This window comes from Cenococcum geophilum (assembly GCF_001692895.1).
Source record: "Cenococcum geophilum 1.58 unplaced genomic scaffold K441scaffold_15, whole genome shotgun sequence".
NCBI classification, from domain to species: domain Eukaryota; kingdom Fungi; phylum Ascomycota; class Dothideomycetes; order Gloniales; family Gloniaceae; genus Cenococcum; species Cenococcum geophilum.
Window position 1 is genome coordinate 1,122,146 of NW_027137573.1, and position 27,939 is coordinate 1,150,084.

General features: G+C 39.1%; 5 protein-coding genes across 5 annotated transcripts; 3 read left to right on the plus strand and 2 right to left on the minus strand.

The window, feature by feature from the left end:
- K441DRAFT_657910 (uncharacterized protein) lies at nt 1-670 on the plus strand (the record flags this gene model as incomplete). Its single annotated transcript, XM_067648261.1, is given in 3 exon segments — nt 1-172; nt 185-305; nt 642-670. Coding segments are annotated over 2 exon segments (211 nt in total), but the record flags the coding sequence as incomplete, so codon positions are not given.
- A 19,431-nt stretch (nt 671-20,101) lies between these two features.
- Nucleotides 20,102-22,237, plus strand: K441DRAFT_62555 (uncharacterized protein). The gene is made up of 4 exons (XM_067646107.1): nt 20,102-20,270; nt 20,325-20,885; nt 20,947-21,111; nt 21,167-22,237. Exons 1-4 carry the CDS (start codon nt 20,211-20,213, stop codon nt 22,013-22,015), a joined length of 1,635 nt encoding a protein of 544 aa, XP_067505420.1. The 5' UTR covers nt 20,102-20,210; the 3' UTR covers nt 22,016-22,237.
- On the minus strand, nt 22,238-23,931 carry K441DRAFT_62556 (uncharacterized protein). Its single transcript, XM_067646108.1, has one exon. It carries the CDS (start codon nt 23,659-23,661, stop codon nt 22,459-22,461), a length of 1,203 nt encoding a protein of 400 aa, XP_067505421.1. The 5' UTR covers nt 23,662-23,931; the 3' UTR covers nt 22,238-22,458.
- Nucleotides 23,932-24,748: 817 nt separating this feature from the next.
- Nucleotides 24,749-25,718, plus strand: K441DRAFT_657913 (uncharacterized protein). Its single transcript, XM_067648262.1, has one exon. The coding sequence runs from the start codon at nt 24,824-24,826 to the stop codon at nt 25,550-25,552; it is 729 nt and encodes a 242-aa protein (XP_067505422.1). The 5' UTR covers nt 24,749-24,823; the 3' UTR covers nt 25,553-25,718.
- K441DRAFT_657914 (glycoside hydrolase family 47 protein) lies at nt 25,689-27,697 on the minus strand. Its single transcript, XM_067648263.1, has 4 exons — nt 27,375-27,697; nt 27,111-27,327; nt 26,626-27,050; nt 25,689-26,575 (listed from the first exon to the last, which is right to left on the minus strand). Exons 1-4 carry the CDS (start codon nt 27,599-27,601, stop codon nt 25,903-25,905), a joined length of 1,542 nt encoding a protein of 513 aa, XP_067505423.1. The 5' UTR covers nt 27,602-27,697; the 3' UTR covers nt 25,689-25,902.
- Nucleotides 27,698-27,939: the final 242 nt, after the last annotated feature.

Sequence of the window (27,939 nt, forward strand, 5' to 3'; positions counted from 1 at the left end):
CTCGCATTTGCATTACTTTTCCCTACATCTACCATAGCTCTCAACCCGCCTCCGTTGAAGCTGTACGATTGCGCAAACTTTGCCCTTGATAATATCAACGAGTTCGCTAAAGGGCAGGGCTATGCAGTATTACAGGTGGTGAGAATGGTGGTGGAAGTCAAGATGCCTCTGCAGATGGCTTGCTAAGTATTGGCGGCAATATTTCACAGGCTTACAGCGGTCGTGGGGCCTTGCTCCCCCAGCACGACTTTGCTGAGGGGTCCTTTGGTGTATTCCAGCTTTAATTTAAACTCTACAAGTTGTACTACAGTCAAATCTCTTTAGTACGATACCGTTTGTTCGGCCGAGCGTATCGTAATACCAATGGTATTGTTATATCAAGAGTCACGTGTTAGGTGAATAAGTAGGAAAAAGAGGAGCTTGATACCTAAAAAGGCTTAGGATATCTACCTCGCGGGCCAAATAGGGCCCTCTCTCATACAAATTCTCTACTGGTTATACCGTTATTGGTGGTAGGTGCTTAAGGATAGTCAAAAGTCAGATTATTGTAATATTACACCAAAAAAGGCTTGATCAAGGGGTGTAGATCATAATGCAGAGGATCGTTATATACCCCATATCGTATTAAGGAGGTTTGATTGTATAGTTGAAATCAAGACTTGATTCCGGTGGTACAGTTATAGAAGTTGCATTTTAAAAGTTTGATTTTCGCGATGCAGATACATACAAGTCAAACACACGTGACGTTCTAACCTGAAGATGAAGAATCTAAGCCTGCTTTATCTCATAAATCAGACCCCCGGGGAGAAATTGCGCCACGGCGTGGCGCTAAGGGCTAGCGCTACGCTTGTGAAGCCCAGCGAACTCCTGAGCCAATAAGATTACCTTACCCTAGTCCTGTGGAGTCCTGTAAACTCCTGGACTAATTATATTACACTAAAAGGAATTTCTCCCTAAGGGTCTGAGAGCTTATAGGAGCCCTTTATATACGAAATTAATATTTCTTATTAGGCGATAACTCTTCTATTATAACGCTGTATCTTATACCCTAAATTAACTCTAAAATACTTATAACTAGATCTAATTAAAAGCTATTTACTTCCTTTATCTATTTAAGAAGTAATAGACGCTGCCGGCGGAATGTATGTGCCCCTATCTAATAACTTGTAAAGTCCTTTATCTAGCGCCTCTTTTAGCCCTCTTCTACCTTCTAATGAACACCCTAACGGACACCCTAATAGGTATTTTGATAGCGATATAGACTACCTTAATAATGAGCTTAATAGCGACGCTATTAAGGCTCTTTAGCCTTCCTCTAACGAACCTTCCTCTTCTACCTGCGGTTAATATAATATAAGTTTTAGGGAACGGTAGTCTACGCAATTTAAGCTATAATAGGTGGCTAATACACTACGCCGCGTTTAATGGAGTTTTTAAACCTTTATACTTGCTTAGGCTAAAGTAGAAGAGGGTAGAGAGGTTATAATTTAGAACTTCTAATATGCCCATTTATAAAAGCGACGGCGTGCACTAATACGTGCTATAGACAATCTACGTATAAGGGGCATCTGCTAGCGTTCTTTTTTAGTAAATTCTTTTGCTGTAGAGCTTAATAATCTTATCCGTTAGCCCTATTTTGCTTAATTTAATTATACTATAGACCTAAAGACACTAGACTTTAAGCTAGCCTTTAGGACTATTAAGGAGGTTGCCCCGATATGGTATGCTATTCTTTTAAGACTTATAAGTAATTAGCGCGCCTACTAAGCCAGTTATAACACTATACCTTAGTCTAATGTGCTATCCAGGCGATTATTTGCTATTACTAGTATAGTATATTATTCTTGGGCCAAAAAGTAATCTAGCTTCCTCTCTTTAATACTAGATGTCTATTTAATAGGCTTTAGTATAAAGCGGTGGGTAATTAAGACTCTATTAGGGTTTAGGGTGTGTTATAGTTATTATTAGGCTAATTAGTTAATAGGTAAGATTACTAAGGAGGTAGAGGTATAGTATCTAACTTTAAACTCCTAGGCTAATTAGCTAACGTCTTTAGAGATAGCTTAAGCTTTAAGCGTTAAATAAGTAGGTAGTAATTGTCTATAATAATGTTAACTTTAAGGATAAGAAGTGTAACTAGGTTATAGGCTATATAAATACTATACGGTTAATAATAACGGCGGCTATTGTTCTTTACCCTAGACTACTACTTTTAGGTTTATATTAATCTATACATAATCTAATAATACCACTTAGGCTTAAAGATATATTGGCTGCCCCTAGTATATCTAGTAAAGATAGTAGGATTAGGTTAAATATTACGCGAAGCCTTATATTAGATGTAATTAAGAGACTTTATATAGCTAGCATTAACTTTATATTTAGAGATAGTGATCGTTATCTTAAAATGCTAAGTATGCATTATCTTAATATAAATTAGACTAAGTTCTGGCAATTTGGGGCTATATTTAAGGATAAGGGTACTATTAAAGGTACTTACGGCATCTATAAAAGTATATTTCTAAATTAGCTTAGTTTATAGGCACTAGAAGACCCTACTAAAGCTAGACCTATCTATAACAACTTTTGTAATTAACTCTGGCTTATCTATAGAGACTAACTTACGGTAATCTATATTAGGGCTATTAAAAATAAGTAAACCTAGGCTTGCCGACTATATAACTAATAGGATTGGCTTCTTAGTATACCTGTGTGGTTCCATATCTAGATAAACCTACTAAATACTATTATCCGTACGCATTAGGCACCTATTATTTCTAAAGAGGAGGCTTATTATTGCTTATAAGCTAATACTACTATATAGGGTTGTAGTTAGTGTAGTTAGGAGAATGCTAAATATTACCTAATGAAACTAATTGTTGCGCAGGGCTTTACGGCGCGTGTAGTTGCATTATTTTATATAGTAATGTAACGTAAGGGCTACCTTATTGCCTCTAGTAGGGACTTCTTTAAGTAAATGGACCACGTTACTAACGCTATTAGTTCTTTTACACTAGATTAATTTTTAGAACTTATTAAAGACGTTTATCTAGCCGCCTTTATATTAGATGTGTGGAATGGTAATAGCCTTAATAAGTAACTATATAACGATATTAAATTCCAGACAATATGTTGTATACTTTAGAAGGTTAAGCTATTTTTAACTATTTGGTATATTGTTAAACATACTAATATAGGCATGCTAAGGCACTTTGTTAACCCTCTTATTATCTACTTTTTTAGCGCGTCCTAGCTTAACTATAGCCGCGAGATGTTATTCTATTAATAGAATCTCTCCTTAGTAAATACTCCTAAATTATAGTATATAATACTATCCTCTGGGCTTATTAACTAGCTTAATAGGGTTACTATACACAAAGCAATTGACCTTATGCTTAAGTATCTTAACGGCAGTTATAAGATTAAGATAAAGTGTTATAAGAACTTAACTTATAATATAGATATTATATTTAACCAAGTATATCTATCTAATACTTAGGTTAGGGCGTTATATAAAAGAGTAGAGGCTATATTTAGCGAGTATATGCCTAGGACTTATACTACTGCTACTATACTACCGGATATATTTTTACTCGCTTATACCCTCTTTACTTTAGATTTAGCTAAACCGCGGAGTGCTAAATAATTAGCTAGTAGGAAGTTTTTTAATTCTTATAATATCTTATAAGAAGGCATTAAGGTGCTAGCAGATAAAGTTAATTAGTTTAACTAGTAGCACGTCCGATAATTAGATATACTTAGGGGGTTATACCCTTTTAATACCCCAGATAATCTTAATAGATTTACTAATATAGAAGATTATACTAACTAGGTTGGGGAGGGGTTAGATAGGGTTATTAATCTAATAATTAACCTTATAATAATTGATATAATCGACCTTATAGGAATTAGAGTAGCTAGCTAATCTTTAGACTCCTATAAACTCCTATAAACCCCTCTAAACTCCTATAAAATCCTACAAACTCTTAAACTAATTAAATGCCTATATTTATTAATGCCCTAAACTAGTATACCTATAATAACTCCCTTAGGTTAAATTTACTTAATCCTTAAACTTCTGCGAACTTCTACGAACTTTTAGGCTAATTAGATGCCTATATTTTTGTTTAACTAGGCTAACTAATCCATACGAACTTATGTACGAACCTATGCACGACCTTTTATATGAACTTTTATATATAAGGTAACGAAAGAACCTAGCAACTGTATTTAACTACTATCTACCTATACTACCTACTAGGCAACTCCAGGGCTTCCATAACGCCTTATAGTTAGGCCTATACTAAATAGTGCTGTTATCTAGGATTACCCCTTAGATTAATATAGCTAGATTAAAGCTTGCCTATAAAGGATACCTTACGGTTTAGCTTATATCGAATAGTATTATTATCTAGGTTTTACCCCTTAGATTAATATAGCTGGATTAAAGCTTACCTACAAAGAATATGCTATAAAAGCCGCTACTTTAGCGCACTAAAGTGCCAGAAAGCAATGCTAACCCCCTCTCCCCCTTATACCGTAATACCACTGCCGCTAGGACTTAGTGGTAGACTACTAGACGGCTTATACGCCGCCAAAGACCTTGGCCTAGGAGGTAGGGGCGAAGGATTCTTAGGGTTCTTACGCTTATACTTTAAGAGGCTGTACCTACTAAAACGGGCTGCTACTTAGCAGCGAGCGTAGGTATCCCTAGGCCTACTTACCTACTACGCACCCTTTTTAGAGTATACCCAACACTCCTTACCTAAGGCTTAGTAGGTAGTGTACCGCTTACTACCTACTAACTCTACCCCTAACTCCGTCTCTATTATCCAGCCAATATAGCCCTAATCTCTTTACTTATTCAGCCCTATAGCCGCCAACCCCACCACCAACTACGACTACTATTTGCCTTAGGCGGTAGGGGTATATATAGCAGTTGCCTTACCGCAGGGGGCCTAAGCCTACAGCAGGCGGATAGGGTTGGCGCGCTAGGCGAGGGTAAACCCGGCGGTAGTAAGGGCTAGCGGCGGGAGGGCTAGGGCGGGAGTAAGGGCTGGGGCGGGAGTAGGAGCAGGAGCCGGAGCTAGGGCCGGTAATAGTAATAGTAGTGGTGGTCTATAAATATATATAAGCTAAGTATATACTATATAGTTATTAATACTTACGGCTCCTCTCCTAACTCCCTACTACTAAACTATTTATCCTTATTGTCGTCGTCGTCGTTATTAGCAGCGGCGGCGGCCGGCGGTGGCGGCAGCGCTGGCGGCGGTGCTGCTGTTGCTATTACTGCTATTGCTGCTACTAGGAGGGAAGGGCGGCGGCGAGGGCGAGGGCGAGGGCGAGGGCGAGGGCGCCTATTAAAACCAGTTAGTTATATCTTATAGTTGGTGGTTAGAGTTCTAATACTAACTATATCTTAACCCAAATTCTACTAAACTAAAGCTGGCGATAATAAAGGAGGGCCGTAGCCTGTAGTGTTCTCTCCTTATTAAGGAGGACGTTAGGGGGGTACGTATATACCTAGAGAGCAGGAGAAGATATTTTAAAAGCTTTTTATTAAAAGCTTTAATGGGAGATAGTTAATAGGTGTAAGTGTAAAGAACAATTTTAAAGTAGTTAAAGATATTATTAAATGAAATTAGAATTTTAATTTATATTTACTTTAATATTCTTAATCTTCTAAACTACTATAAACTCCTAGGCTAATTAAAATAATATACTATCTCCTACGAACTTCTAGAAACTCCTAGGCCAATAAAAATAATATACTATCTCCTACGAACTTGTAATGGAATTCCCTAAAAGGTATATATTAGATAAGACAGAAGGAGGTCTTATCTATATTCTAGAAGGAGGTCTTATCTATATTCTATCTACGTCCNAGAAGATATAGTTAGATAGATAAGGGGCAAAGGGTTTTACTAGCGTCTTAGAAAGATTATATAGGGAGCTAGTTCTCCTTTAGAGAAAAACTAGTAATTAGTCTCTAAATAGAAGTGGTTAGAAGCATTTATCCTTTAATACATAAAACTTATTCTACCTTTAACTTACCTTCTATTTACCTTTGACTTACCTTCTACTTACCAGTAACACTATTAATTAGATAATTATACGTTCTGGTTAGGCTGGCCTCTTATAATTCTAATTGCTTACAATCCGTTAGGAACGTACGGCTATTAATTAACGATAATAAACTATACTCCTATACCCCACAAAGCAACGCCCTTACCGCAAGAGGCTTAAAGAGTCTCCCTAGAGGAGCGCATTCCCTCTTCCTATAAAGAAGCCACGGCTAGTCCGTCTAACCTTATAAGACCCTTAGAAACGATTACCGCTAGGAAGTTATTAGAGCGGTCACTATATAAGACCCTATAAAAAACAAAGGAGTTAGAAATATAATTAAGATAAGTATATTAAGACTACTAAGAATAATTATAAGGACAATTAGGGGAAGTATAAACACCCTAGACATAAAGCGGACTTAAAGGGGTAACGCTATACTATGCTATGACGTTAAAAAAACCTAAATTCCGCATAAAGGAACCTAATAAGTACTATAGTGATAGTCTTCGGAACTATAATTGTTTTATCTAATAATGCAAAACTAAGTTTCGGCTAGATCCGAAACGTTACTCTAATGAGTATAATTAGACACTAATTACTTCTACCTTCCTACGTGGCACTATTAAGAGTTTATAGACACGCTATAAGAAGAAACTTACTATACCCCTTAAATTTAGCAAACTTAGGACCTAGTTAGTTAATTAGGTCCAAAACCCTACTAATTAAGGGATAAACTATAACCAGCGATACTACAACGCTAAACAGCGGGATAGTTAGACTATGGTCTAGTTCGTAAACTACTTAGAAGAACTAGAAGACAATATACCCTACTTAAATCTATGGGATAACGCTATATAACTTCACTAGCTACTTACTAAGCTATAGCCTAAGATTTAATAGGCTATATAAGAAAAGGGCGAAATTCCTACCTCTTAAGAAAAGCTTATCTCTAAAGCTACTCGGATTAAGAGTGCTAAAAGAGACCATTTAGGCAAGCGAAAGAAATAAGACGCCAATAATAAAGAGCATAGGACTAGACCTAGCTTTAATAATAGGGGTAGATTCCGACCTAACCGCTCTACGGAAGGATAATACAAGTAGGCCTCACAGCCCTAGAGTAATGCTAGTTAACCCTAAAATAATAATAGGCAAAGACCTAATCCGCAAGAGAGAAACCGGGAGACACGCACCTATTATAACTACGGTAAGAAGGGCTATATAAGCCGCTTCTACCAGTAAAAGAAGTAAAAGTTAGCCCAATTAGGAAAAGAGACAGCCTAGTAGATCTTTACTCCCTTACACTAGGCTAGTAAAAGAAGGAGGGAGTAAACTACCACATGGTTATTCCTATCTCCATTTAAGTTAATAATAAATAGGTAATATAAGACTGCCTTATAGACAGCGGCGCGAGTATAGGGTTTATTTCTTAATTACTAGTAAAAGAATTAGATTTAGATCTTAGCGGCTTATAAGTGCGCACTATTTAAAGCATTGGAGGCTACTAGATTCCATACTATAGGGAATAAGCTTTTTCCGTGGCTAGCTAGGACTATAATGGTCTATAGGACACGTAGAAGATACGCTTCTATACCGCAGAAATTAAGGGGTATAACCTTATTTTGGGATACCTATAGCTTCGCCAAGTTAATCCGGATATTAATTAGCCTTTAGCCTTATATCAACATTAGAAGTCTTAACCGCGCATTATAGTTAAAGATTAGGAGACTTTCTTAAACTATATATAAGAAGAAGGGTAGGTATATACTATATATACCACTCTTAACACCAAGAACGGGGACACAGGATATTTATTTTTAGATGTCCGGCTATACGCAGTTAAGGAACTAGAGATTTCATAGGAATATACGGACTTAGAGGATATTTTTAGTAAAGAGGCTATATAAACCTTACCTAACCCTATATTAGTTAAGTATAAAATAAACATAGGGGACAAATAACCTCCTTTTAGACCACTATATAACCTATTAGAAAATAAGCTAGTAGTACTACGTTAATATATAGTAGACAATCTTTAGAGAGGATGGATTTGGCCCTCTATAAGCCTAGTAGGGGCACCGATTATATTTATACCTAAGAAGGATAGGACCCTTTGCCTCTATGTTAACTATTAGGCGCTAAATAAGATTACTATAAAGAATTGCTACCCGTTACCCTTAATAGGGGAGCTTATTAATAAGCTATTAGGCGTAAAGATATTTATAAAATTAGATCTAAAAGATGCATACTATTAAATCCGGATTAAAGCCGGTAATAAGTGAAAAACGGCGTTCTAAATACGGTACGGCCACTTTAAGTACCTAGTAATGCTATTTGGGCTTACTAACGCACTAGCGATATTTTAGGCCTATATTAATAAGGTATTATTAGGCCTATTGGACACAATATATATAGTCTACCTTAATAATATTATAGTCTACTCTAATAACTATAAAGTATATATATACCACGTATAAATAGTACTAGAAAGACTGCGGGAATATAAGCTCTATATAAACCTAAAAAAGTGCACGTTCTATGCTACTAGTATTAATTTTTTAGGCTTTATTATTAGCGTTAATAGAGTATTAATAGAGAAAAGTCGGGTGGACGCTATTAGGGAATAGCCCTACCCTATAACATTTAGAGAAGTATAGGTTTTCTTAGGCACGGCGAACTTCTACTAAACGTTTATTGTTTACTACTTATAAGTAATGCTCCTAATTACCAATCTACTAAAAGGATCTAAAAATAGCAAGAAGTTAGGACCCTTTATATTTGGGGAAGCTATTAAGCAGGCTATAGACCGGTTAAAGAATTTATTTATGTCGGTGCCTATCCTAATATACTTCTGCTAGGAGCTATATATATACCTTAAAACGGATATATCCGGCTTTACCCTAGGGGCAATTATATCTTAATTAAAAGACGGAAAATAGCATTCTATGGCGTTTTAGTCTAGGAAGATAACCCTTATAGAATAGCGTTATATAATACATAACTAGGAGTTGCTTGTAATAGTTATAGCAATAAAGCACTGGCGATATTATTATATAGAAAGCAATTACCCTATTAAAGTCCTTATAGACTATAACAACCTAAAATACTTTATAACTATAAAGGTATTAAGCGGTTAATAAGCTAGGTGGGTAAAAGCACTATTATAGTACAATTTTAAGATTATATACCGCCTAGAAAAGATAAATCCTACTAATAGGTTATTAAGACGTCTGGATTATAAGATAGGGAGGATCTAGGACAGTATAGGGGAAATAATCCCTATATTATAAAATTTGCTTAAAAAGAAAGAAGACTCTTTCCCTAGAATTATAGAATTTCGTAATAGGGTAGAGGTCCTAGTAATATAGCTATAAAGCGACATAATTGTAAAGCTATAGGATATAGTTATAGACTAGGTTATAGACTAAGCAGATATTATAAAGTTGGCGTACCCTAGAATTAGCGAGAATTCTGTGGGATGTGCTAGAGGTATTATAGCACCTTTAACTTAACGGCGTATTAGCTGCAAGTTTTTGGATTTAAGGGGGATAGGTGAGATACTTATCCGTAGTATAGCATACTATATAACGGTAGGAGAATCTACTAGCACTAATAGTTTAAAACATCTCGTACTATGCCTTAAGTCTGTAATAGCGGTAGGTAAAATAGAAGTAAGTAATCTGTATAAAACCTTTTTGGATCTTCTTCTTTAAGCTTAATAAAGGAACGCCTTCGCCTTTAGGGAGAGGTAGAAAGATATAGTAGAGACTAACTTAGCCGGAGTTACTAAGAAGCTATAGTAGCAAGACTAAAAGGGTTTGTTACGCTTTAAGGGTGCTATATATATCCTAAAGGACTAAGTAATTTAAAATAAAATTTTAAAGGTCTTTTATAATAACCCTTTTAGGGGTTACTACAGTGCTAATAGAACCCTTAAGGCTGTTTAAAGGAAATACTTTTGGGACGGAATGTTTAAAGAGGTTAAGGACTATATATTAAGGTGTGATATATACTAAAGGATATAAATATCTAGGCATCGCCTATATGGCGAGTTATTAGTGCTTCCTATTCCATAGGGACCTATATTAGAATTAATAATGGATTTTATTATAGGCTTACCCCCTACTAAGATAAGAACTGAAGAGGTTGCTAACGCTATCCTAGTAATTGTTAATAGGTATATAAAGTTTTTAGAATACTTTGCTATTATAATAATAATTACAGCAGTAGAACTGGCAGACCTATTTTTAGAACGGTGGCTCTTATTTAGTATGCTAAGGGGAATTATATCTAATAGAGGCACCGTATTTAATAGTGTATTTTAGTCTTTATTTTATCTCTTATTAAAAATACGGCAAAGGATAAGTACTACCTTTTACCTATAAATAGATGAGCAAACAGAGCGTTTAAATACGTTGTTAGAACACTACCTCCGCTGCTATATTAATTATTAATAGGATAATTAGACATTATGGTTAGCTCTAGCGTAGTACGTGTATAATATAAGCATCTATAGTAGTATAAAAATGACCCCTTATAAAGTATTGTTTAGGGTAAAAGCAAATAACCCCTAAAACGTTAAGGATATTATTCCTAAAAAAGAGGTATTGGCGGCGTCTGAAAGAATTAAGTAAATAAGAATTCGCAGAGAGGAACTTAAAAAGCACTTACTAGACGCCTAGGCTATATAAAAAAGGTACTATAACGAAAAATATATACTAAAAGAACTTAAGATAGGAGATAAAGTCTTACTATTTATAAAAAAAATCTAAATAAAACGCATTAAGAAGAAGCTAGATCACCAGTGGCTTGGACCCTTTAAGATAGTTAAGAAAACTAAAGGAAACTAAGCCTATAAATTAGAATTACTAAAATCTTATTTAATATATCCTATATTTTATATTTCCTTGCTAAAGCTATACTAGAGAAGAGATAGTACGGAACCGCCCCTACCTAGCAAAATTAATAGGGAACTAGAATGGAATATAGAAGATATTCTAGACTAAAGATGGCGCTAAAAGAAGCGCGAATTTTTAGTTTGTTAGGAAGGATACTTTTAGGTATATAACAGTTAGGAACCTAAGGAGTACCTTTAGCCGGGATATAATACCGCAATTAAAACCTTCCTAAGAACTAAAGGTAAAGACTTAGAAATAGTTCTAGATATACCATAGGTAAAGTAATAGGGAAGACCCCGTAAATTAAAACTATAGAATTAAGTATAGGCATTAAGAACGGAAATGTTTCGCTATTATAATAGGGATCCTAGAATCCTATAAGAGGAAGCCTATAAGGATCTATAGGAGAACCACTAGGGATACTATTTAAAGAAGACGCTGTATAAGAAGGAGTAGTAGCACTATAAGAAGTGGCCTTAGGGATTTAGAAAGATCCCCTAGGGATAAAAAGAGAGTATCTAGCCTGGTACCGGAGATATGTAGTAGAGTTAATAGTATAAAGAGGAGTAAAAGGACAGCCTATAAAGAATTAGAAATTTTAAGGAATTATAAGGCACCTATAGGAACACTACCCGTTTATTACATATAGGGATTATAGTAGTGCACTGCGTTTATATAAATTGTTACTAAAGCTTAGAATAAAGGTATCCCTAAAGTATAAAGTTAATTCCTAATAATAGGGTATCCTAAAGGTACCTAAGAGGCACTATATAAAGCTATTCTATAAGAAGAAGGAAAGAGCTAGATAATAACTTAAATACTAGCAGCAGTAATAGGAGCCTCCTCTTCTATCTTAACGTTATTATTAACGGTATTATCGGCTCCTCTATCCCTAGAAGTATTAGCACTTCCACTAATATTCTTCTTAGAATAACGGGTATTAAAAGGACTAGTACGGGCGGGAGACTAGCGAGGAGAACGTTTATCTTAACCTTTGTCACTATCCTTAATATCCCTAGGTTCCAAATTGGCGTCTAAGTAGGGATTAGAGAGATATTAGCTAAAGGAGTTAGTATAGTTCCTAAGTAAGTTACTAGGGAAACTTACCTAGCTAAAGTAGCCCGCGTAAGAGTATAAATATTATTATTAATAAGGACGAGCTGTTCACATATACGCTTCTAAATACTATATATCCGAGAACATTGTATCTTTATAGTAGTGGAAACCCTTATAGAATTAAAGAGTCTGCGAGTAAGGGAAGATACCTTCTATCCCCGCCTATTACTATTAGGATATTAACAGAAATCTTAGATAGCGCGTTAGAGCTTATAAGTCTTATGCGCATAGATAGTAGGGATCTAGTATAATTAGCGAAATTTAGAATAGGACGGAATAGGAAATACTAGGACGCAGGTTTTTCTCCTACTACAATAATGGGAGTACTTAGATTTATTTTCGCTAAAGTAAGGCATCTTATAGACGTAGGAAGGGTTCTGCGTAAGAGTATAAATGTAGCAATAATAGCATTTTAGGGAAACTGCCGTAAAAGCAATAAATGCTGTCTAGGGCGTCACCGGGAGATTAATGATACTACCGCCAGTCTAGGGACCACGAGCTATTATAAGAAAATACTCTAAGAAGTTAGTATTATTATAAGAAGATAAGGTAAGAATCCTATTGCTTATAAATATATTATAAAAAGAGAATAAAGTAGCTATAAAAGAATAGCTAGAGATATAGAAGCTAAAAGTAGAAATATAAAGGAAATAGTCTACTAAAAGATAAGATAAATGGTGTTATTAATAAAAAGACGCGTAAGAGGCGACAGCTTATAAACTGGAAGAAAATTAAAATAAAGACGTCATTATTAGAATCTATTTTAGGTAAATAGGGATAGTGGCTCGTAGACGCGTTGCATAGGATAACCTCTAGATTAACTTATAACAAACTCTTATAATAAGAAAGGTAAATCCCATCTAATTTTTATTATTATTATTTTAGTTCCATTATAAAGGCATTATAAGGAACTATAGTAGGAAAAGAGTAGAGGAACTAAGGACAAAGTGAGGTTCTACGCTAGTAAAGAACTAGCTATAAGCCGCATTATAAAGTACCTTTCCACTAAGAATTTTCCTAGTGGTTTTAGCTGGAACTCTATAAAAGCTTAGTAGAGGCGAAGTCTTAGAGGACTAAGACCCTTAAAGGGGAGGCAATTGTAACGGAATTCCCTAGAAGGTACATATCAGATAAGATAGAAGGAGGTCTTATCTATATTCCAAAAGGAGGTCTTATCTATGTTCCATCTACGTCCTAGAAAACACAGTTAGACAGATAAGGGGTAAAGGGTTTTGCTAGCGTCTTAGAAAGATTATATAGGGAGCTGGTTCTCCTCTAGAGAAGAACTAGCGATTAGTCTTTGAATAGAAGTGGTTAGAAGCATTTGTCCTTTAATACGTAAAACTTATTCTACCTTTAACTTACCTTCTACTTACCAGTGACACTGTCGATTAGATAATTATACGTTTTGGTTAAGCTGGCCTCTTATAGAACTCCTATAAACTCCTAGGCCAATTAAATATATTCTATATATTAATACAAAAGTTCTCTAAACCCTTTAAAGTTGCTTACCTTATACGCCCTCTCTTTAAAATAGGTATAAAGGTTAGTATTTTATTAGCATTTAAATCTCTCTCTATTAACGGCAATTAACGTATTAATAGGGTAGTAGGCTCTATACTTTTATACCTTTACCTTTATCTTTTTTAATTAGGAGTAGCGCTTTTCTATATATCTAATACATTAATAACTAGCTGCTAGATATTTAACTAGCTATTATTAGGGCTATACCTAGCGACGTTTGCTCCTAAAGTATAAGCTTATTTAAGTTATCTTATAATACGCTAAATACCTTCTAGTACACTATTAGGTGGAATAGATAAGGTTAGTAATAGTAATACTAGCGTACTAATAACTCCGTTAACCCATTCTTCTAGTTATAAGGTTAACGGCGGTGTACTAACTCTCGCTATATCTAACAATATATACTTATTTACTCTGGCCGTCTTAATTATATATAACTATACAGCCCTTAATACCTCTTGTCTTACAACCTATGTAGTAAGAGTGTCGTCCCTTTTACGAATGGTTGCGGCGTAATTAGATGCACTGGTATAAGATTTCTAACTATGCTGGCCTTATAGCTCCTATAGCTGCTATTATTACTTTTTTACATATCTTATATCCTTTATCTTAGTATATAAATTATTAACCTCCTTAATAAAGTACTAAAGTTGCTCTACTAACAGTTGCCTAGATTCCTCTTTATAAGGCTATATCTAAAGTAAAGAAGCTTTAGTATAGAGATAATTAAAGGTTAGCGTATTCTAAAAGTTTAGTCCTAGTTTATACGTATACGCAAGCTGCTAGCAGTATATTATATTTATATACGCAGATAGCGGCATAGGGATGCGCCTATATATACTATTATATAATGCTTCTATCCGCGTAGTTGCCTATTTATTAATAAGAGTTAGGGTAAGGTAGGCTCGTATACTATTTCTTAGCTAAATAATTAGCTATGGGATATCTAGAGCCTAAGTAAGAGTTGGAAGTAGTACTAGATTGTAACGACTATAATATTAATTTAGCGGTACGCAGGTAACCTAAATTTGTAGTAGTAACTTATCCTCGCCAAGATAAGTTAAAAAGGCCTTTTAATAGCATATACCGTTAATTATTTCTATCTATATAGCTAATAGCCTAGCGCGATAAGATATCTCTACCTTGCTCTAAAATCTAGTTATAGCTTTATTAATAGGAGCAGGAGCCTGGCTTAAAGCTAATATCTAAGAAAAAACACTTTCCGTGTTACTTGCGTCGCTAGGCATATAGCTATTAGCTAGTTAACTACGTGCTATTACTTAATTAGCTAGTAGTTAATTCTAATATAGCCTATAAGTGGTCTTCTAAGGTGCATCTAGTTATAACTATAGCTGTTTAATTTCTAGTCTATTAATACCTTCTATATTAAAGGCCTAATACGGCAAAAATATATAACCTTTGCTAGTCTAACCGTAGCCCTATTTACCGCGACTAAGACGCTGCCAATAATCTGTAAGACTCTTTATAATTAGAAACTTCTAAAGCGCTACCTATTTAATATCCAGGACATTAATACCTATCCCTTAGCACGTCAATTCGGGTCCAACTGTTATCGATAAGATCCAGCCAATCAATTAAGCTGCATCCAACGCCCGTTCTCAGGAATACGAAGCTTTTAATAGAAGCCAAACACCATAGTATTTTGATATATAAGCTTATTCTTTAGAGTCGAGTCGCTCAATATAAGGTTTTTAGCACTCATCCTTTCTACAGAACGGTATTTTACATATACTACAGCCAAATAGAGTCCTTAGAGCACGCTCTCGCCTCCCCCATTCCTCACTATCGCGAGATTTTCTTATTATATTTGGTGATAGATCTGCTAGAGGTTTCCTAGCCTTTGTATGGCGTATCTGAGACTTCCTACCAGCCTCTATGCAAGCCGAGCAGAAGGTAGCCTTTTCTAATATCTTCTCCAGCTTATGCAGCTCTATAGGCACCCATATAATCTAGTTTATAGAGCGTTAAGGAGGGTATTTTAATGTAGGTGCCTTTTGCTTGCGAATTGAGCGTTTAAATAAGGCGTCGCGGAGGTTCTTTCGAAACTGTTTATAGCCATTATAACGGCTTGCTCGACGGTCAATAGGGGTGTAGGAAGACAGTAGAAAGCAGTTGCTAAGTACTATATCTAGTAGGAAGTGGAGTAGAGGCTTCCAGGTCCTTATATGAGTTCTCTACGTATTAAAATACGAGCGCAATTAATCCGCAATATCCACACCGCATATATAGTGATTGTACCAGAATATAAAGGTAGAAATAGGTAATTCCTTCTTATCTATATCGCTAAAGACCTTCCGAGTCTGTCTAGCACTGCTAGCAGTAAGGGGAGGACGCTTTTGTATAGTTTTGATAGTGTGGTAACCTGGCAATATATAACGTCATCAGCTTTTAAGCCTTAGTGTTAAAGTATAAAACTTACCGTCGTCAACAGTACTCATAAAAAGCACTATATTAGCGTCCTTCTAAGCAAACTCTATTACCTGCTCGTTACTAGAAAGCTTTCTATATAATATACCCCACGGAATTTAAGCCGCGTGGGTTAATTTAAGCTCTGCAAGCCTCTGGTTAATTTACTTAGTAGGTACCTTCTTCTTTACCTTTCCTACTGCAGTTGCGGCCTCCTTAATATCGCCTTCCAGGTCCCCCTATTCCTTACGCTTTATTTTAGTTATTCGGACGGTTCCAGCGCCTCCAATTCCAAGGTCTCGTAGTTATATAAGAAGTTTAATACTAGTAAAAAGGTTATTAAGCTAAACGACGTGCTTTCTTAGAGGATAGAGCCGCTTATTAGTCTTCCTATCTCATTGCGTAAGGAGGTCCAAAACTACTGCCTGCGTCTTTAAAAAACCTTTATCTTCTATAAAGCTTGGATTAAGGTCAACTGGCCCCTTCTTATTACCTTTGGCGTGCTATAGCCAGTCTAATATATAACCCTTATTAGCCAGCACCCATATCTTAAAGCCTTCTGGTATCGGTTTTAATGGAATATTAATGATTTCGGGGGCACGACCCATAAAGCGTTGGATCGTCTCGTTGACAGCAAGGTGGGTACTAGGTGTGTAGAGCTTCCTACAAGTAAGCCGGATATGCTTAGAAAGCTCTTGAACTCTATCAAACGTAGATCTAGGTGTTTTATCGGATTTTAGCCAGGGTGGTAAAGCTCGAAAGTAACGATTAAGCTACTAAAATCTAACAATTCCCATGTACTGTTTGACGATATGCTCTACCCTATATATTTTTAAATCCTTCCAGTAGTCCTTAATGCTTGATTCTATGGTAATGCCTATATGAATTAGCACAGTAAAATACGCGTACAATTCCTGCTTGCATGTTGGCTGCCACGCGCATGGGTGCTCTGTCTCCTTATTTGGCGGGTAGAGCTCTATGTGCTTGTTCGTCCAAGCTATAAGCTTATCCATAATCTTATCTGTAAAGAAAAGACTAAATAGCTTAAAAGGATTGTGACTATCGACGCTGGGGGGGAGGTTTGGTGAGCTATGGTCGTCCTAATTATCGACGTGGAAGGGTTTGAATTTGGGTAACGGCCAGGGCTTGGGACATGGTTTTTTGGCTTTCCTATCCGGCCGAATATTATACTGAGTAGGTTGAACAAGATCTGTATCAATTCTAGCGCGATTAGAAGGCATTGCGGTGGGTATTTAATTGCTGGAATTTATGTAGATGTACGCGTTGTTTTGAAAACGGTGTTCCCGCACGGACCACCCACTCGTTAAACCCTAACGTGCTAAAGGATACTAAAAGAGGTTGTTGCTACTATAATCCTTATAAATAATAAGGATTTCTTAAACTCTTTATATTAAGTAGTACGATTATACTCTTAAATATATACAGTATATACCTGGACTATATTAGTAACGTAATAAGCTTTACTATTAGTATTAGTAGTATACTATTTATTAAGTGTAAAGGTTAAAGTCTTTATAAAGAGTGCTCTTTAAAAGTATACCGCTGCTTTCTAGATGGACTAACAACCGTCTATAAAGACAATTATCTTTAGTATTTGCTCTAGGACTATAGTATCTAAATCTATATACGCGTCTAATAGGAAGTATAGTATGTTTTATAAATCCACCTTGCCTTTACTAAGCGGCACTACGTAGATTAAAACATTAGGGCGATCTATAGAAGTCCTAATAACCTTAGTCTAGTATATATAATTACCTATAGAGCGAAAACCGGCGTTACTAAGAACTAGTTATTCTACCTCCTTATTAAGTGTAGTAGAATAACTAAACTAAACTACATCCTAATAAAGTATTATCCGTAGCTCGCCTAATATTATAAATATCGGTTAGAACGATTCCCATTACTTTACTAGATAATACTTATTAATTATAATAAGTTTAATCCTAGCCTATAGTTCTGGGCTCTTTAATATATGCTAAAAAGACTTTAATAAGGCCTACTTAGGACTAAGAAGTACGTATATATATACACTATCCTTTACTTTTTTAATTAGGGCCCTATTTAGGCTTCTACTCTTAGCAGTAATAAGGCACGGATTAGAACTATTAAGCTTCCAGATGTTATCTAACTATTTATTACTAAGCTTACTTAATGGGACTAACTAGATAGTAATCTTGCCCGTTAAGATTAAAAAAGTATAAAAAATAAGACTCTTTTTAAAACCTATGCGTATAATAAGAAGTATATTACTAAAACCAAATATTAGACGTCTTAAGGTGCGTATCTATTTAAAATAAGGGGTTTAAGGGCGGCCTCCCAGGTTTATATACTAGAGTATTTATTTAAGATATGCTTTTAGAACGGCTATCTATAATAAAACATTTTCCTTACGCCAAGCTTCCTTAATAATAGATGGCAATTCTTCTAGGTCTATTAAACTAATTGCTGTAATATAACCTAGTTGTAGTATTAGGCGCAAACAAACCTCTACCCCACCTACCCCAGTCTTCCGCTAACCCTTATACCATTTCTTCCTATAATTACAATTTTATTTAGGCATCTAATTGGCCTAAACGTCAGGAAAAAATTTAGCAGCATTTAGCCAGCATTTCGCAGCATTTCGCAGCATTTCGTAGCATTTAAACAGACTATACGCATTAAGTAGCATCTAGGCAGCTATATATATATATTATATATAAAAAATTTATTTTTAGATAGATAATTGGATATAGTATATTATGTAATAATTTTTTTTATAAATTACTTATAAATTATATAAGTTATTTTACTTTTAAAAAAATTAAAAAAAATTAAAACTTTTTTTTAGAAGTAGAATAACTTATGTAATTTATAAGTAATTTATAAAAAAAATTATTATATAATATACTATATCCAATTATCTATCTAAAAATAAATTTTTTATATATAATATATATATATAGCTGCCTAGATGCTACTTAATGCGTATAGTCTGTTTTAAATACTACAAAATGCTGCGAAATGCTGAAAATGCTAGCTAAATGCTGCTAAAATTTTTCCTGACGAAAGTTTACAGGTGTTTGCAGGAATTTATAGGAGTTTATAGGAGTTAAAAAGAATACAAATTGGCTGTACTCTAATTGGTAACAGGTAGATATAGAAGAGTAACACTAGTAACGTGCTCTAGGGTTCTATACATAAGCGATCTAACTAGCTTAGGAGTTTGCAGAAGTTTATAGGAGTTTATAGGAGGTTATAGGACTTAGCTGGTAATAAAAATAGATATAATATAGTTGCGATATGGATGGTAGTAGGAGGAACCGTTTATAGGTATTACGAAGATTCCTTTTAAAAACGCGGTTAAGGTTTTATATAATATATCTTATACCTTTAACTGCGTTATAATTAGCCTTTATATATATAGAATTAAAGATTATTACCTTAAGATTAAAACGCATTAAATAAAGCATTAATAACTGTTAGTGGGGCCTTGGTAGAGCTAGTTAAAGTTAAAATACGCGATCCAAAATATTTATTTCGCACTAAAGCGAGGCCTATAAGCTTTTAGACGCTCCGCAGAAGATTTTGTTAGGTAACAGGGGTATGCAGGGGCTGAAATTAGTGCGCTGTTCTAATTGGTCCAGGAGTTAGCAGGAGTTGGCAGGAGTTAGGGCGCTATTCTGATTGGCTCAGGAGTTTGCAGGCGTTTTAGAGGTCTATGCGTTATCCCGTGTCACGGAACAAATCTTTTGCGGAGCGTCTGATTTATGAGATAAAGCCTGCTTAGGTTGGGGTGTGCGCGTATCAATTGGGGGTGTAACTAGCGGTGGCCTATATAAATACACTATGATATCTATTAAAAGCTCCTTCTTAGCCTTCTTCGCAAATAACGTGCCACCGAGTAGAGAGAGCCGTTGCACGTGCTTTCCCTGTCCCGTAACCAAATTCTACTACGGAGCGTCCGATTTATGAGATAAAGAGAACGGGACTTCGGATTATTTGACTCCGTCTGACTCAGCAGATGATTTAAAGTTTCCTCTTTCTTCATACAATTTAATGACTGCCGTTTAATAGATTTGGTAAAATGATCCTACTCTCTTGACTTACGTTGAAATTACGAAGGCAATGGAGCTACTTCTTTAAAACACTCATATTAGAATTTTTACTTGGCAAGCTGTTGGGATGGTAGGAATACCGGGCAGATCTGAAGGCTGCCATACATGCCGCGCTAGAAAGAAGGGGGCAAGTTTCATTTATTGTAGGTAACTTAAGAGTTCTCCGGCTGATCGAATCCAGTGCGATCTCCAACGCCCCTACTGTGGTCAATGTATCAAAGGCAACTTCATCTGTCGGGGTTACCAGCGAGAGGTGACCTTTATACGGCATGACCAATCATATCTGGGGAAAGCGGATGAAGCAACCATACGCCAGTCTTCTGCGAGATGGTTATCAAATAACTCTATAGTGAGACGCGAAGCAGCTCAGCCAAACCAAGTATTTCATCCTCTGCCAGAAGAACTTAGCCGTACTGCATTCGAAGTTAAATCTTTCAGCCTATTTTGGGATCTTTATCTCCCAAAAGCTCGGTTCCTTCCTTCGGATTCTCGTAGCTCTACAGCAGCAGGGTGGGCAAAAGTGGTTCAGGACCTTAGCCCCGAACACGATGTTTTGAGGTCCGCACTCCTCGCTGTGAGTGTGTCAAGGATAGGTAGGAGCAACGAGGATAGCTCTATGATTGGAAAGGGTATGGAACTATACGGCAAAGCTCTTTTTCAAGTCAACAGGGCCCTGCGAGATCCAAATCGCGCTAAAGGAGATGAACTCCTGGCGGCTTGCAGGTTACTTTCATTCTACGAGGTATGCTAGACTCACTTCTGCAGCTTTGACGCAATGAAAAGTTCAGACTGATCTCATCTAGCAATTCAATGTCTCTTGCCCAACGGAACTTTCCGACAGATTGTCACAGGCTCGCAACTGGCAGCATCACGTCCAGGGGTCCGGCAAGCTCATTGAATTTCGAGGACCGCAGAAACACTCCTCGCAACACGGGCACAAGATGTTTGTAGAGACTCGCATGTCCGGGGTTCGTGTGTATCTGTCTGGCAAACTGCTCTGATATGTATGTTGATCTCTCCTAGGTTATCCTAGCAATAACGAACCGAAAGGCGACATTCCTCAGTGAACCGGACTGGAGTAGGGTACCATGGGAAACTATACCGAAGACAATCCGGGACGAGCTAATGGATATTATGGTATTGTTACCACATATTTGCGAAGAGTTCGACCAGATCAAGCTGTGCCAGGATACCTCACAAGCCGTTCAACGAGGTCAAATTCTGATTGGTAAATGTTGGAAGCTGGATGACTGTCTTCAAAAGTGGTATCGAAAGTTCATATTTCAGCTTTCTGGACATTTTGTAGCGACAGAGTTTCTGCCGATAATTCAAGCGGTCAATACAGCCTCAGACGAGCTTTCTCCTGAGATCTTTTATCATCAGGGTTTGGAGGTCCTGCATAGCGTGGTGCTGTATTGGACGGCATGCACGGTTCTGTACAGCACAATGCGGATCATGTTTCAGTGGTTCCCAGGGCTCCACTTTGGTGGCTCTTTCAGCGTACAACCGGCCAGGACTGATCCCCAGAAGTACACCTTGTACATCATGCGGAGCGTAAAGTATTTCCTCCAGCCAGAAGCAGGTCTTCATGGTGCACAAAACATTTCATTTCCGTTGGGTGTGGCATTGAATTACCTCGCGGCAGCCAACGAGACTCCGACAGAAGAATATAGTAACCTTGTGCAGTCAATTCATGAGGCCACTAAGACACCTGCAGGCTCTTGGATTGGCGGCTTCTTAACAGGCCTACAGAGGAACAGTGTGCCCAAAACTGTGCAAACGGTTGCGGATGGGTATTTCGGCACACGCGCAAGAGCACGGACATGGTACGGAGCAAACTCGCTACAACAGTCATCCCGGATCCAGGAGTAAGTTCCAAATGCCCAGATTTCACCCGAAGACACTTGCCTCTAAGGCAATGTTCCCCGAAAGGGCGAACTTGCGAGATAAGCACTCAACCCAGCACTAGACGTGACAAGGAAGAAGTTACTAATTGGATAGCGACAAGCCTTACTTACCTACCTTTCGCAAAGTCACGGCAAGCCAATCAAACGTTAATGTAAATGGCATGCATATACCTCAAATTAATAATAATCGCCTAATTTAATGTGCGTGAAAAGAAGAAACAATGGTCATCAACCGCATAACGTCATTTACTGTCTTTTCCTGGTTGGCAAGATATATCTTCATCAATGAAAAGGAATCAACCACAACAGCTTAAAATCAACCCTCACTTCATCCACAAACAATCTAAACCCCTCCCACTTACTGCTCTCGACAATCTTACTCATCCTCCTCCACTCTTCTCAGCTCCCTTACTTTGGAACACAGATTCCCAGACAACGCGGCTCAGGACCACAATCCTTCCCGGGCGCCTGCACGCACTTATATCCCCGCGCACAATACGGGCGGTCCTTCCCACCACACGGCGACGGTGTGGGTGTAGCCGTCGAGGAGGGCGGTGTCGGCGTCGCGATACACGCACCTCCGCACGGCACGCCGGATGTGCACGTCATAGTTGGCGTGCACGTACTCCCGCTCGAGCACGGTGTGTCATTACCCACGGTACAGATGGTCGAGGCAGGAGCAGAGATGCAAGCCCCGCTGCACGGCAGGTTGGTCGTGCAAACCATGGTGGGCGTGCAGGTCGAGCCGGCGCCGCAGGGGCTGTTGTCTCCGATGACGCAAGGCGTCTCGGTGACGGGAGTAGGAGTTGCGATGCAGGCGCCGCCGCACGGAGTGCCGGATGTGCAAACCATAGTCGGCGTGCAAGTGCTGCCGCTGGAGCAAGGTGCGTTGTTGCCGACGGTGCAGATGGTTGTGGCCGTTGCGGGGGCGGAGATGCAGGCGCCGCTGCATGGAAGACCACTTGTGCAAGTCATTGTTGGTGTACAGGTCGAACCGGAGCCGCAAGGGCTGTTGTCTCCGATGACGCATGGCGTCTCGGTGACGGGAGTAGGCGTCGCGATACATTGTCCTAACCAGGGCTGCCCATAAGTGCTGATCATGGTTGGAGTACAGGTGCTTCCTGTTCCACAGGGGGCGTTGTTGCCCACGGTGCAGGAAGTTACTGGGGGCTGGGTTGGAGTGGGAGAGGGGGATGTAGCGCCTGGATTAACCAGGGCTAGTGTAAGAAGAAAGGTTGTTAGTAGTAGTTCCATAGTGTCGGCTTTCTGGATGTTAGAGTTATTGATAATTGCAGAAATGAGGGGGGAGCGAGAAGCAACAGCGGTATATTTATTTTCTATAACAAGCACAGACGTGGCCTGCGGCCAAGGAGAACTCTGCATCAGCAGGACAGCCAATATTGAACGCATCTGCAACGAAAACCCACTTATTGTGACGAGAGAGAAAAGCAGGACTGCCGTTACGAGAGCCGTCCAATGACAGTTAGCTAAAAACGGTGGCTTCTCGTAAAATTCAAAACATAACTTTGGACCTGCTAAAAATAGCTGATCGTCAGGCACAGGAATACGATTCGCGAGCTCTAAACGAATACTAGGGCCGCTTGGCAACATGTCCTGATGCGGGGCGACGTGGAAACTTAGTTCAGGTTGGCGACTCAAAGCCGTGTTGGAGTTGTGGAGACAGAAAGCGTGGCGTTCCGCATGATGAGGGTGACTAAGGAGGATACGAGACAGCCATCTTGTTATGCGTTTGATGCAGACGATGCGGGGGTAGAGAAAGTGCCCAATTGGAGATGGATTGACCGGAAAGGCTGCACGAAGCTCAAGGGCCACCTTCAGACTGAAAGGAAAAGGTGTAGATGATACGAGGTGTCGTTTAGCAGGAGGTGTGGTCAACCGAGCCAAAAAGTACGGTACTACGCGGAGATTGTAAATTTCGCTCGTTGACTCAGCCCATACATGCACTGATGAGCCAATCATGACCCTTGCGAAGGGGATGACAATGCAGCCACCCGTGCCACTGAAGCCCAACTCTAGGGCTAAAGAAGACATCTGCTGTAGCAAAAGAAACCCGTCGCCCTTTATATTACGTGAGAGGTCTCAATCAAATTTGTGAGTGAATGCAGCCCGCTTTAACGTAGGTGATAGGGTTATGACGGTCGGCATAGTTATGACGGTTCCTAACAAATTTCGTCTGTGCGCAGTTTTGATTTTCCAAACCGTCATAACTATGCCGACCATCACCTCAGCATCTCCTCAATTCCGGTGGTTAGCGCAGCCACTTCCGCACGGCCTTTTTGTAAGGGAAATTTTGGTATTTTTGCTGTTTAGGGGAAAGTTGACAAAACACGCTAACCCCGGATGCGCCAGGATGCTGTACGTTAATGTAGCTTATGGGATTTTGACGGTTTTGAACATCAAAACTAATGCCTCAAATGGTTAATTGCAGGCATTTTCTTAATAAAAGGTATCACGCAGCATTATCTACAATATTAATAAAACGAAGCCTTAGTTTTATATAATCAAGGCCTTTGAGTGAGCCGTTGCTGCCTCAAATGTAATAAGTAGACGCCTCTGCCGCAGCGATCGCAAGCGCTTTGGCTGGCGCAGCTTGATCCCTGTCTAAGCTTAAATAGGCAAGCGGTAAGACCATCCGTCAAAAGCCCCCCAACCGTCAAAAGCCCATAAGCTACGTTACCCAAAACCCAATTCCCAAAACAAAGTCCCAAATTCTATAAATTACCGCAACCCCAGCCTATCCGTAGTCACTTCAATGCACCAAGCCTTCGCGCATACGCCGGGCAAGCCTGGGTTGCTCTGCCTTCATGGTAGAGGCACTAGTGCCCTGATCTTCGATATTCAGCTTATTCGCCTACAGAGGGTGCTCTCGCCGCTCTTTAATTTCATCTTGGTTGATGCACCTTTCGAATCGGAACCGGGTCCTGGTGTGATTCCGGTTTTTGAGGAATGTGGACCGTTCTATTCTTGGACCCCCATAGGGGAGCATTGGCCAGATGGCGTAATGAATGAAAGGTCCCTTGAAGTTATAACCAAAGAGCTAGAGAAGCAAGAGGCAGCGGGGGTGGAAGTTGTGGGTGTGTTATCATTCTCGCAAGGAACAAGAATGGCTTCTGGGCTTCTGCATGCGCAAGAGAAGCAAGAGAGAGAGCACGAACTAGTCGGCAAAATCAAAGGAGACGTTTCATTAAAGACAAATTTCAAGTTTGGAGTATTTCTCATGGGGGGTTGGCCGCCTCTCGTGCCTCCTCCCACTGATAAAGAGACGAAGAGAATTTCCATTCCAAGTCTCCATGTTGTGGGAGCGCAGGACCAATGGAGAGACAATGGGCAGAGGCTAAAAGAGGAATACTTTGATCAGAGCAAGGCGACATTAATGGAGTTGCAGGTTGGACATCACTTGCCGGTGGAAGGAGAGGAGACGCTAATGATCACTGAGGAGATTTTGAGGCTGTGGAATGAGACTAGAGGTAGTAAGAACTGACACCAGAAAGGGCTACTATACCATAGGGCTAGAAGCGGGTAGATTGGTCCAGTGTAGGGGACCACTGATGCATAATACCCCTTACTAGACAGTACCAATGTCATATAGCTAGTCGATCACAAAAGCAATTCAGTGATTCCCTAGGCAATATTGAAAATTGAAGACTAAGATATTTGTTAAATGTCACAATAGCCTTTTTTGCATCATACAGTGACGTTTAAGCCTTCGCAAAGGAAGGTCGAAGAGGGGTTCGATATCCAAATTATTCTAATATTAGGACTTCATGAATGTTGTGCTCCCATTTCAGCCTGTTTTGGCCTGGGGCTCTTGTAAGCCGTGCTTAAGCCATCTCAAATCGGCGGACCGCGGACCTTCAGCGGATGCGCTTCCGTATTGAAAACCCACTTATTCTTACCCCCGGAATTGACCTGCCACTCAGCATCAGGTGCATGAATGATATATGCATACTTCATGACTTCAGCAAACCAAAAGCTCTCCTGAAAGTCACCTTTGGCACCTCCACCGGGCGCATTAACATTTTCAATCTCCGAGAACCCCGAATTTGCCCGGGTAGTTGCGTTAACAGCGACAAACGCATCCCATGCCCAATCCTGATACTTCGTATCGCCTGTAATGCGATAGGCATAGTAATAAGATTCTAGAACTTCTGGTCGAAGGTCGTAAATGCTGTTGGTTATATAAAATCCGTTTGCCTGGAAGAATGTGGATTGATTGGCTGGAACGGAGTTTGGATCCCACGAAAATGCTTCTGGACCAATACCTGTGGCGGTAGAATTGTAAGTATCGTGACAACCGTTGACGAGAGCAAGCCCATAATCAATGTAATCTTGTCGACCGAGTACTTCTCCACCAAGAAGGAAATTGCCGCCGTCGAAGCAGGCAAGGTGCTCAGAAACTAGTACCAGTAGAGTATTATTAAACATAGCAACAAAAGTAAGGTCTGGTCGAGTTGTAGGATGAGAAGTGAGATTCGCGATAGTAGAGTCGGCAGCAGCAATCCAGCTACAGAGATTAGAATTGAGGTGGTTCGAGATCATTCCAGGTTCACTCACCGGTCTCTATACTCTCTAAAGCGGGAAGCGTCATAGACAAACATCTTGATAAGATACTCGTAGAACGAGTCATCACCGCCAACCCAGCCACCTGAAGCATCTTCGAACAAGCCTGTAGTGATGTTGATGTTGGTGCCAACAAGGCCAGGGAATGGCTCACTTGATGCCGGCCGAGGGTTCAGGAGATATGACTCGGCTTTCTGGCTAAGGTCGGCATAAGTGGTGTCACCCGTAAGATCGGAAAGATGAGTCCATTCGAGCACAAGCGTACCCGTAGTGGCAAGTCCGTTATTGGGCGAATTGTCGGTTGTCTTGTTCTCTATATAAAGTCCATTGTGCGGAATTCCACTTGGCGTATCAAAAGCATATGCCAAAATGTCCGCAAGATTCTTTGCTTGAGTAAGTAAAGCGTCAACATTGCTGTCCTACGGCCACGTGAGTATGATTTAAGTTCCCAACAGCAGAGAAGGGGAGAGCTTCCATACATTAGCTGCTAATGACGATAGTGGCCCTTTTAACAAGTCATAGCCAGCAAGCATTCCTCCCAGATAGCGGATCGTAGTTTCAAACAAGCTGACTTGCTCCGAAGTCACCGAAAAATCTATAGTGGGGATATAATCGATAATTTCATTGACGATATCAGGAAGTTCCATGACTAAGGCAGTGCTGAGAGCATCGACGGCGCTGGCGCCCCAACCATTTCTGTGCCAAGTTAGCTTCGTCTGATTTAGATTTCACACAGACCTTGCCTGGAATCGCTGTATGTGTTGGAGACGGGATGAAGCTCGTCGTGAGGGAATGCATATGTCTTGTATCCATTCCAAGAGAATTGGAAAGCCTCCTTCACTGCGTTTGCCCGATACTGGCTTTCCGTGCCGTTCCCATATGCCCTACTACTGACCTTTCTCTGGTAGGTGGGAATACCAAAGGTGAGAGGAAGGAAAGCTCCCAGAAATATGAACTGCAACCACCCCATTACCTCGAAAGTGAATGAGAAACAGAGGTAGGGAAGCAGCGAAACGACTACGAAACGACACAGCCACTCTCGTTGTTCCTACGTATCCCTCACCGGTGAGATTCGTTAAGGTTCAAATCAAGTGAACGCCAAGCAAGACCACAAAGAGGGAGATGGTGGAGATTTTAGTTTTTATAGGTTAACCCTACACGGTCCATTGTGCTTCCAGCACATGAGGCAGATATGGCTAGGGTACCGAGCAGGGAAGCTGTACTCAAGACAGACCCCGAGAGTGCCAGCTTTTCAGGCTGCTAAATGAAGGTGTACGGCGATCCCAGCCTTTCACGGAGTATGCCGCC